Consider the following 12058-nt stretch of genomic DNA (forward strand, 5'->3'; position numbering starts at 1 on the left):
GTTGCACTCAGGTGCTGGCAGCATCTACCCATCCAAGGTCAAAGAAAAGCTGTAACTCTGGGAGTTTAATACCAACCTGGAGTGGCCAGTATTAATTTTTTTAGAATGCCTGTGGGCCCCCATCTTCTGCACTCAAAGTGCCAGAGTGGGGAATCAGCCTTAACAGAGACAAAGCAAAAGTAAAGAATTAAAGACATTTCCTTTAATCCAAGTATTTGTAACAGTTCTCCTTAAAGAAGAGCCTGAGGTAGGTGTGGTGCCAGCCAGTCATCATTCTCTCCTTACTGCCCCTTGCCTTATTGTCTGACTCACATGAATCAAGTAAGTTTCCAAGGAGCCCTCCTACTACTGACAGCACTGATGGGCATGGTGTATGCGGGACATCCTTAGGGTTGCCAACCCTCCCGGTTTTTCTGGGAGTCTCCTGGAATTGGTGTCTATCTCCCGGAGGCTACTGCAGCCAATCTGGGAGATTTTAGGCACTAAAAGTCTGGCAGCACAGTGCTGGGCTAAAGCACGCTCCCTGCCTACCCTGGCCACATGCCACTCCCGGAAGCAGCCAGCACGTCCCTGCGGTCACTTTTGGGGGCGGCATGGGGTCGCCGTGCGCTGCCCTTGCCCCGAGTGAGGACACCGGAAGTCCCATTTGCCAGGAACTGCGGCGAATGGGAGCTGCGGGGGCGGTGCCTGTGGGCATGGGCAGCCCAGAGTCACTCTGGTCCCTCCTAGGAGCCACTACTAGAGAGATGTGCCGGTCGCTTTCAGGAGCCGCCTGAGGTAAGTGCTGCCCGGCCGGAGCCTGCACCCCTCACCACCTCCTGCACCCCAACTGCCTGCCCCACCCCAAAGCCTGAACCCAACCTCCCTCCCAGAGCCTGCACCCTGCACCCTCTCCTGCACTCAACCCCCCCTGCCCCAGCCCAGAGCCCGCACCCCGCATCCAAACTCCCTTCCAGAGCCCGCACCCCCTCCCACACCACAACCTCCTTCCCCAGCCCGGTGAAAGTGAGTGAGGGTGGGGGAAAGCAAGCGATGGAGGGAAGGGGGATGGAGTGAGTGGGGGCGTGACCTCATTGAAGGGGCGGGGTAGGAGTGGGGCAAGGATGTTTGATTTTATGTGATTAGACAGTTGGCAACCCTAGATATCCTGCTACTACAAGAGAGGATCATGGCCTACTCAGGAAACCCTAAGCTGTGCTTCTGTCACTAGTGATCATAGTCAATGCAGGAGCACTAAGAATTATCAATATTACAGATGGTGCTGAGGTAATTTCTCTTCTACAACAGCTGATCTGAGTGGCACAATCTAGTTCTAGTGACTTGTTCTTGTCTACAACTGGGCGTGGCCTACACTTGGAATCTGGTCTTGTAGTGATCACCTTTGTCACAGGGAATTTTTTCCCTAGTTTAAAAAATTACCAGCCTCTAATGTCTCCCAATTTCATGTTTAATATGACATAGAATCTATTGAGGCGAGAAACAGCATGGATACAGTTTGCAGAGAACTTTTCTTTCCCACACCAGGGATTGGGGGTTACCCGATGATCTGAGGCTGTGGTAAACCTGACGTCAGGAGGGGGCTCATCACTCATATATGGTGATGTTTGTTGCTTTCAAGTTTTATTGGATGTTTTAGCTGCATAAAGTCACAGATAAAACCACTGATAATAACTAAAAAGGCAGATGAGTTTGCTATTGGTTCCTTCCCGCAGCTGATGCCAGCTTCTGAATCTATATATTTCCCTTCCACTGCTTTGTTGTCACTTGTCAGTCACAGAGGAGTCCTGGCAGGTGTTTCGGTGCAGCCAGTGAAGTGAGTGAGGGGACAGCAAGTCAGGCTGGCAATGAAGGGACATCTCTCCACTCCGGTGTTGTGGCTTCTTCTCCTCACAGTTCAGGACATAGCAGGTAAGTCTCCTCAGTGTTTCACCAGGGGAGCTGGGTTAACTGGAACGAGGGTGGTAACTTTTAGAGTCAGCTTTTTACCATCTGCATTTGGCTCAGAGGTTGTGACTTTTCCTTTTGGGACTGGACCTTGCTACTGTTACCGAGGCTTTTTTTACCTTGAGATTGGACTAATGTAATGACCTCTGTGTGGGGCTGCACCTTAAAACCATTCAGAGAATGAAGCTGGTTCAAATAGCTGTGACTCACTGAGCAGGGCATCTGGCTGGGAGCATGTTACAGCCGTGCTGCAGGATCTGCACTAGCTGCCCATCTCGGGGTGGAGGTTAAGGTGTTACGGTTTTGGTTATGGTTTGGGTTGGGCCTCCCTAAGGAATCACCTCTCTCCCACTCCCATACAGCCACAGCTGTGGTCAGCAGGGTGACCAAGCTGTTTTCCCCTTTTCTAAAGGAGAGGGGTGGCTGGCAGGGTGCTCTCTGTGAGGGCTCCAGGACTCTGAAATGTGCTTATCTCTTTGAACAAAAATAGCTTGAATCTGGTGACCTTCTGGGCGCACTGGAAAACACAGCTTTTTGATGGGGCATTTGGGGAGGTCCCAGGCCATGCGTCACATAATGAGAAGGGGGTGGGAAGGAGTTTCTGTAGGTGTCTGGCTGGCTGAGTTCCTGTTGAAATGGTCACTTAATGCTGCTGGGATTTGAGTGGGTTATCAATGCTGTCTGGATGCTGGCTGCTGGGTGCTTGACTAGGCCTCAATTTTGTATTTTAAATCCCAATAAATAAATGTCTGATTGGTTCAACTCCAACAGTTGCAAGGGTCGAGTCCTGGCTCCTCACTGCCCCATTCACTCACTGAAGCCAGTAGAAGTTTTGCAATTTTGAAGTGAGGAGGATTTGACCCAAATATGCCCAGAGCTGATTCCTCCCACTGAGGGGATGTGGGTTAGGGTGCAGTGTGCAATGCCTTGTGCGCATGAGGGTACTGGAAGCTCTGCCAGCAGGAAGTTTTATCCTGCAGGAGCCCTGCCTCCCTCCCCCAGGGTTTCTGCTGGAGCAGAGATGCTTTAAATCCTAGTTGGAGCCTAGAGAAGCCCGACTAGCACAAGCTGCACGGCAGAGGTGCTGTATTAGTGCCTCTCATGGCCACATTGGTTTCATTCCCTCAAGGCCGCCCCTGCCCAGTTTCAGGGCTGCTCTCATTCCTCCAGCACAGAGGGGACTGCAGGCTCCTTGCTACCCAGTGTCCCAGCTCCAGGAAGACTTAGCAGCATGGGTTACCCAGACCATGGGGTACATTAGCATGTGCTGGTGCATCTTAGGGAGTGAATCTGGCCCAAAGATTCCAAAACTGATTAAAAATAGGATTAAAATCTAATGTGGGTCCCAAATATGATTCAAATAATACAGTGATTGGAACCTGCTGGGCTGGTGTTAGCAGCACGAGAATGATCCATGTGTCTGGCAGGGCAGTGAACTGCTCAGCAGTAGCTGGTTCATGGGAACCCGATGTGCTGCTGCGCCAGCCTGAGAAACTGACCCTGACCCTGATAATTAGCAAGGTCAGTCTCAATTATTGTCTTAGAGACAAACCTGCCCTGATGTATATTTCACAGACAGCTCAGTCACTGTGCAGTGAGTAGGGGGCTGGTACCCAGAAAATCCTGACAAAACCAACCCTCTAGCAGGTGACTTGGAGTTTATATTTCAGATTCCCAAGAAGTTCAAATATAATGTGCGGGGATTAGAGCCCATGACACAGCGGTACATGACCGGAAAGCATGGAATTCTGTGGTGACTTCTGCTGATCAGACTGACATTGCAGGGGACGGACAATTATTACCACGTGCGGGATGAATTGCTGCACGATTGTGGGATGGTGTCATATAGTGATGCCAAGCACATGTTCAGCTCAGTGTATTTTTGTTGCATTTATGAGCAAATGTGCATCATCCCCTAGATATTTCTTATTTTCTACGGGAAATTTGACTGCTTCACATGATGCAGATACAGTGACATGGGGAGCATAAAATACTCTCCAGTTATTTGTGGGATAACGTCATATAGTGATGCCAAGCACATGCTCAGCTCAATGTATTTTTGTTGGATTGATGAGGAAATGTGCATCATCCCTTTGATATTTTTTTAATTTCTATTGGAAATTTGAGTTTGCTTCACATGACACAGACACAGTGATGTGGGGGAGTTTACAATATAGGGGATATCACCATGTAGCTGCTTTTCCATTTCCCTCAGTGTCCCAATTCTCCTCGCTGAGCTCTGAGTAGAAGCCAGGTCAATCTTTGCCAGAAGATCACATTTCACAATTATTGACCTCTTTACATTGTGCGGGAAAACAAATTTGTAAAATTCAGTGGGGTCCAGGCAAGCAAATGAGAATATATCAGGGATGGGCCAAAGCTGCACTCCCAGACCCAGATCTGAACTTCCCCAATGTTCAGAGTGCTGGGTGGGGTCATTATTCCAAGTTGGGCCACAGAAGTGTAGCCAGTATATGATAGGTGCAGTATATAAATGTGATTGTTATCCAGAAAGGTGCTGATGGCTACCATCGGGGAATCTTTGATCTTAAGACAATGAATGAAAGCCAATGGCAGGGCGAGAACTCTCTTTTAGGCTCAACAGACGGAGCAATCAAGATCCTTTATGTCGTAAAAACTGCTGCAGACAGTGGGGGCTACTGCCAAAGGCACTGGGCACATGGGCAGGGCAGAGCTAAGCCAGGGGTTTCCACTGTTGCCAATGCAGGGGCTAGGATACTGGTCTCAGACTGTGTCTGTTGGAGGGAGAAGCCGGTAGATGGAGTTGTGACCAGGATCTTGGAATCAGAAAGGAAACAAAGTCTGTTGGAGCTTGCTGGAGGGGCAGGCTGGGGGATTTCTAAGCAAGGAAACTGCCGGCTGTTCTTAGTTTCTACTGGGCGCAGGGAAACAGAACTGTGTGTGCACTTAGCTAGAGCAGTGTTACAGCCTTGGGTCCTGCCACGAGTGAACATCACGGAGTTAACTCCATTGAAAAAAAAAGTCCCTTTTTTCTCAGTGCAGACCAGGCCCCAAGGGTTGCCTGTGGGACTGCACTGAAGTGAGCCGTACCTGAAGAAACGCCCCTGTGGATTGCAGCAAAGTGAGCGTTTTGTATTTGCTTGGCATTAACGGAGCAGGATTGTCTGGCCATGTACTTGTGTGAACTGCACTGTTCTCTGAGCTCTGTGGAGTATCCCCAGCTCAGCCATCTACTGCTGCAGCCAGCCTGCTCCAGGGGTCACAGTGGAACTCTGCATGTAGCCGTAACACATGGGCATTGTAACGATGCCCATACTTGCTCCCAGTCTCAGGGATAGTCCTGGCTCTTCACACCCTGTCCTGAGGACCAGTTCTCCCAGCCAATATCCCAGGACTGTGTAGCAGGCAGTGGCCCCTCCTCACATTCCCTGTTAACTGCCTACCTCTCAGCCGCCGGCTTTGCCTCTTCACAACCTCCAGAAATGCAACCAGCCGTAGAGACAATTGGGGGCAGGGGGTGGAACTCAGAGCTACTGGAAGAAAAGCCAATGTCAGGGAGTGGGAGCAGAGTCTGTTCTTCATCTGGGGAAGGAGCAGCCTGTACATGTAGGGCAGAGAGGCCAGGTAGAAAGGGGAGAAGAGGAGGGGGAAGAGCCCAGGGGAGGTGGGTGGGAAGAGACCAGTGGAAGAGAGAAATGTGTGGGGCAGGTGGGGAGAGGAAACTCCTGTGGGGAGCACAAGGCTGTAATGCCAAGCGCCACAGAACAAAAATTACAAGGTTATAAAAAACATCCAGTCATGATACGCAGTCTGTCTTTGGACTGTAGAACCCCCCTCTATTCCTCTGCCAGCATGGGGGTGAGAACTGCAGGCTGAAAAGTCACCGTTTAATGCACCCAAATGGCACGACTCCCCCTGGCTGCTCAGCTGGAGACTGTGCTTACCCTCCCTGAGATGGGAACTGCCATCCATTGCCCAGCACTGCCTTCGCTCTACCCTCCTGGTTCAGTTCCTCTGACAGAAGAAGGGCTGGCTGGGAAATAGCTTGACAGCCACTGAGCTAATTCATGCAGCATGGTTCACACTCGCACACAGAACTTCTGTTACTGTTCAGGGGTGAGTAACAGATAGAGATATTGGAGACCTTCAGTCTGATCTGACATTAACCATTCACAGAAATTATGTCACCGTAACACAACGGGTTTGGTTTAGCCTTTTGCAAACAGCAACACTTCCCTGACTTCCTCCATCTCACCCCCTGCAACTTCTCCACCTGAGACTGGGAAGCACTGCTCCCATTCTAGAGACCCCTACCCTCTCCTGCCCATGTCTCCTTTGCTCCTGCCCCCTCCCACTTCTCACCCCGTCCCCTGCCTATTCCAGACTCCATTCCCCTCCCCAATACTGCCTCCTGTCCCCCTGCTCCAGAACCCCTCCCCTACCTCCTGTCCACTGGCACCAGACCCCCCACTCCATCCCCACTCCTCCATCCTCCCCAATCCTCCCTCATGTACCCCTGCTCCAGGCTACCTCCCCTCAATCCCATCCTCTGCTCCACCCCCCCTTCTCACCCTCTTGCTGCCCTGCTTCAGACCCCCTCCCTCCACAAGTTCACCCTTCCCCACCCCTCCCTCCTCCTTCCCCCCTTATAAGACTCCCTCTTCTCCCCAATGCCTCCTTTTGCCCCCTCTCTGCTCTCTCCCCCTTCCCCTCTCTCTCTCCTGCCCCTGATTCCTCACTTCTCACTCCAGTCCCCCACTCCAGCAGATTCCCTTCTCATTCCCTCCCTCCTGCCCCTTGCTTAATAACCCCCTCCAGCCCCATGCTCCCTGCTCCCCACTCCAGACCACCCTGTGCTCTATCTCCAGTCCTCCCACCAGCCCCAATTTCAGATCCCTGTCCCCTCCCCTCTCTTCTGACTCTCTTTCCTGCCTCCCTGTTAACTCCCAATGCAGATACCCCTTCCCTCCCCACTTCTTCCTCCTGCCCCTACTTTCCAACCTCCTTCCTGCCCCCCACTCCAGACCCACCTCCTCGCTCCTGCCCCTTCCTACCCCCCTTTCCAGACCCTCCTCCCCTCTGTCCCTCCTGCCCCCTGCTCCATACACTCTCCCTTCCCTACCCTCTTTCCTCCCCTTGCTCCAGAACCCCCTCCCCACCCTTCTCTCCGGCTGACTCATCATCTTTACCCCATTCTTTTGCAATCCTTGAATCTGCCTCCTGTCCCCCCAGTGCCCTGCTCTCCTCAGTCTCCCCATCCTCCTTCCACAGGATCTCTGCTGCCCATCACAGTCCCTGGGTCCTCTCCAGCCTCCTTATCCATACAGAGACAGCTGTGTTCCCCATGGGCTTTAGTGGGAAGTGGCAGCCAGCTTTACTCAGGATGGCCTCACTCACACATGCCGACAGACTGTAGGAAGATGGTGGCTGTGACAGTGCCCCCCATAAGGCTTTATGGAAATATACTTATGAATGTATATATGACATCACTAGAATGTGTTTTATGCTACATATGCCATGTAACATATCTCTGTAAAGGTTATAATCTGCTGAATCTATTGTTGCCGGCACCCAATGCCGAAAGGCAAAACAACAGCAGGGGTTCGTTACCCAGTGTGTTTCACTCAATAATCACAACGGGGTGGAGAAGCAGAAAAGTTTATTTGCAGCTGCAAACAAGGTACAGGGAAAATAGAATCTCAAATCCTGCACACCAGAGCTGGTCATTACACACACTTTTATATTCCTTAATGCTGCTGCACTACACATCAGCCAATTAAAACTTTGCACAAATACTCTGCCTTTCTTATATGGGTTACAACAATGTTTATTTCCTGCAACCTCTAACAAGCATTCCTAGCAACTTGAACAACCAGCACATTCTGTCTGGCCTTGTAACTATCTCCTATTATCTTTAATTTGGCGTCAGCAAACCTTACACTATGAGGCATTATCTGCGGCTGCAACATTGTTTTAAGAGCAAAAGAGCTTACTCAGACCAACAAGGTCTGAATTCTATTAAGGGGGGTTAAGAAGAAGCCCTTAGGCCTTCAGCAGGGAGACCTCCTCGACCCTTATGGCCTTCCATCCCCTCGACTTAACTAGTGGCCATGCCCTGGGGTCTCCAACAATTCCCTCCTTTGAGAATACTCATTTTTATTGCTTGAGTCTTCTCATCTTTATTTACTTACTAGCGGGCTATGCATAAAATTAATTTTTTTAAAACTATGCAAAATAAGCATTTTTACACAGGACCACATACAACACAGTAAACATAACATGATTAATACAGGGAAAAAAAACTTAAATAATAGGCTAAACAACCCACTTAGCCATGGGGAAAGGCCCCAACCAGAAAATAGAGAGCCTAGCCAATCATCCCCAGTTTGCTGATGAATGCCCTTAACCAGCTGCTTTAGGCATTATAAATCAGCTTCTACGGATGGCCCTGCATCTGTTATATTAAAGCAACACATGCCTGCAAACTCCTGGCATAGGTGACCATGGCGTAGAAGCAAATAGTTCACAGCCAGCCTGTTCTGTAGCATACCCTGACGTACTTCCCCTAACTCATGTGAGAGTTGGGCCAGGACGGTTGAGGTTAAGTTAATGGCCTTTGCCACCGTGCAGGCAAGGTGCTCTACTGCGTGATAATTATGCACCACAAGCCCAGGGATACCAACTAAGGAAAAGGCCAGAACTGCTGCCTCACTCTCTGAGAATAAGGTTAACTCTGACCTACAGGTGGAATCAAGGGGAATAGCATCCCTTTTATGACGGGCAGATAACTGCGGAGAGTATGGAAAAATCAATGGAGCCACGCGACCAAGAGAGCAGGGAACCCCCTGAACTATTGGCCAGGACATAGGAATACGCATGTCTGCCACATATAAGGAACCACCCTGCTGGCAATTTCATGTGCCAGTAGGCAAAGGAGATTTCCACACTGTTATTACATTTAAGTTCTTCATTAGTTCTTCATTACCCCAATGTGAGTAGCATTTACAAACCTCATACAAGAGGGGGCAAGGGTTGTATTGGCTAGGTAATAAGAAAACATGGAGGCATCTAACTTATACTGGGCAGATCGAAGGGTATATAAATCAGTATAAGTAAATGTTTTATTTATGGTTTTTAACAGGGAATAATGCTGAACCACGGTTGGGACTGCACATACACCAATATAACAAGTCTCCATGATTGCACCCACTGAAAATGTATGTGGCAAACAAAACAACGCTGCGTTCACTGCACTCTGGGCCAGTGCCAGCCAGGTATTTACAGGTACAATGCCTGAAACAGCAGTACCAGTTAGGCACATGGCCAAGAGGGGGAATAAAATATACCCTCCCATCTATTTTCCTGCCTTCCCGGCGGGCTGCTGTTTAAATAGTAATTTTAGTCCAAGATCCTCAGTGAAGGGGGCTGAATGCATGGTCCACCTTTCAGCCGGGGGGGGGCTGACACTGCTTTCAGCCGGGTATAATGAATCCAATTCTTGTGTCCCTCGACCTTTGCTGCCGTGTGGGAGACCAGCAGGACGGTATAGGGTCCCTTCCACTTTTCTTGGAGGGGCTCGTCTTTCCAGGTACGTACGAGCACTGAATCACCAGGCTGCAGGAAGTGGATGGGCGAATCCAAGGGTAGAGGCTGGGAATCCTTAGTATACCTGTGAAGAGACAAAAGAACAGCAGACAGGGAACACATATACTGAGACAGAAACCCATTCCCCAATTCCCACTCTCCCCCTGACACAACCGGTGTACCATTCATAGGCCAGGCCCTTCCAAACATAATTTCAAAGGGACTGAGCCCTATTCTACCCTTTGGGAGAACACGGATGCGGAGCAGAACTAGGGGCAGGGCATCAGGCCACTGTAGGGAGGCCTCCTGGCATATTTTCGAGAGATGTCACTTAAGGGTCTCATTGGTCCGCTCCACTACCCCACTGGCTTGCGGTCTCCAGGGTGTATGGAGTTTCCAGGGAATCTGTAAGGCGTCTGAGATGCTTTGGACGATTTTTGACGTGAAGTATGTTCCGTTGTCAGATTCCATCCACTGGGGAAGTCCAAAGTGAGGAATAATCTCCTTAACAAACTTGAGAGCCACTGTCCTGGCAGTGCAGTTGCGACATGGAAAGGCTTCTGGCCATCCACTGAATCTATCCACTATGACAAGACGATACTTGAACCCTTGGGTCCGGGGAAACTCAGTAAAGTCTATTTGCCACACCCTTCTGGGGCCTGGAGTGGGTTCCAGGGCCGCTGGTGGTACCGGGTGTCCTGGTCGGGGGTTATTCTTTTAACAAACTAAGCAGTCCGCTTGTACCTGGGCAGCCAGGGGTCGGAGTCTGGAGGTTATGAAGTACTTTCCCATTAGTTGGATAAGTGCCTCCCTGCCAGCATGAGTGGTTTGATGTAGTTTATGTAATACTGGCAGCATTAGGCCCTTTGGTAAGAGGACTTTCCCTTCCAGGGAATGAAGCCATCCCTCCTTTTCCTGGAGACCAAGTTTGTCAGCCAGCTGTTTCTCCTCCCCAGAATACTGAGGGGTCGGGAGCTCCCCCACTGATGGGATAAGGGCATGCATATAGGTGTTCTCAGTCTGAGGGGACATCAGGGTGGCGGCATGCTTTGCCTCTCTATCTGCCCTGGCATTACCCCTGGTCACATCTTGATCCTCCCTCTGATGGGCCTTACAGTGTACCACTGCCACTTCCAAGGGGAGTTGCACTGCCTCTAGAAGCCGGAGAATTTGGGGCCCGTACTTGACTGGAGAGCCTTGGGCTGTCAGCATTCCCCTCTGCTTCCACAGGCCAGCATGAGCATGCAGCACACCAAAAACATACTTTGAATCAGTAAAAATGTTGACCCGCTTTCCTTTTGACAGTCAAGTGCACGGGTCAGGGCTACTAGTTCGGCAAGCTGGGCAGAGGTCCCAGCGGGCAAACTTTCAGCTTCCACGGTGTCATTGAGGGTCACAATAGCATAACCCGCCCTTCTTTCCCCATTTATCACCATGCTGCTACCATCAGTAAATACTCCTTTAGTAATTGCCTCAGTTTGTGGATCATTAGGATCTGCATTGGTATACTGTCGGATCGTGTCTCGAATACACTGTAAAAAGGCTCCAGGGCTTTCCTTTGGATCCTGCACTACCTCATATGGTTTAGTCCAATTATTCTATCTGACAGCTGCATGACAGAGTCCATACAGTAGTAGTTCCTTATAGGAGGTGAGGTGGGTCATAGCCTGATTGTCATTTGGGTCCCACCTAGGATCCTTTATAGGAACCTGATCATCTGGGATCGGGATATTGTTACGGTCCTGGTCATATCGCCTCTTTGCTTCCTCCCTTGCTTTAGCTATGACCTGTTCTTGTTCAACCTCAGTCAATAATGTTTGCAGAAGGATATTACAATCATCCCAGTCTGGCTTGTAGCTACTAAGACATCCCTCAAAAACCAATACAAACTTGCTTGGGTTGATAGAAAATTCTCCAGCCTGTGCTTTGAAAGCAGCCAGGTCCATAGGATTAAAATTGCATGAGTATAGACCTGCATAGTAAGAACAGCTTGTTCTTTCTATTGCATTACAGGCGACTTTAGTCTCGGTAAGTAACGGGTATATTCCAGCAGATGGAGCTCAAACCTCACTATGAGCTTCACTAGGAATCTTACTCTGAGCCTCACTCTGTGTGGGTGTAGGGGCTGAAGGAGACACCGGATCTGCCATTACATTTGGGGCGGGGGTCCGGGGACTGACCTTAATTGCTACCAGGCCAATCAGGGTTAAATTACAGCATTGTAAAATATCAGTACGAGACCACAAGGTCATAAACAAGTAAGCATACGAATGATCATTCCACTTCCCCGTTCGCTGACAGAACAGGAGTAACTGGACGATTGTATTATGATTTAGTGATCCTCCGGGAGGCCACTGTTCCTGGTTCTCTAATTGGTACTGAGGCCAGTCAACCGTACAAAATCACTTCAATTTACCCTTAGTCATTGGATCTGATCCAAATACCTTCCAATTTACTAAAATACACTCTAGGGGCATGCACCGTACCCTACCTCCCTTGCTCTGTTCCTGTCCCATACCTACAGGGTAACTCTGGGCATCCCCAGGTT

General features: G+C 49.9%; 1 protein-coding gene across 1 annotated transcript in view; it reads left to right on the top strand.

The window, feature by feature from the left end:
* Positions 1-1782: 1782 nt before the first annotated feature.
* The window catches only part of LOC125623290 (antigen WC1.1), a 60318-nt gene continuing 50042 nt past the window's right edge, over positions 1783-12058 (top strand). The window contains exon 1 of the mRNA XM_075120332.1: positions 1783-1908. Coding sequence (XP_074976433.1) covers positions 1845-1908 — 64 coding nt within the window. The 5' untranslated portion in view covers positions 1783-1844. The remainder of the gene's footprint in view (positions 1909-12058) is intronic.

Source organism: Caretta caretta, chromosome 1 (assembly GCF_965140235.1).
Source record: "Caretta caretta isolate rCarCar2 chromosome 1, rCarCar1.hap1, whole genome shotgun sequence".
Lineage (NCBI taxonomy): Eukaryota > Metazoa > Chordata > Testudines > Cheloniidae > Caretta > Caretta caretta.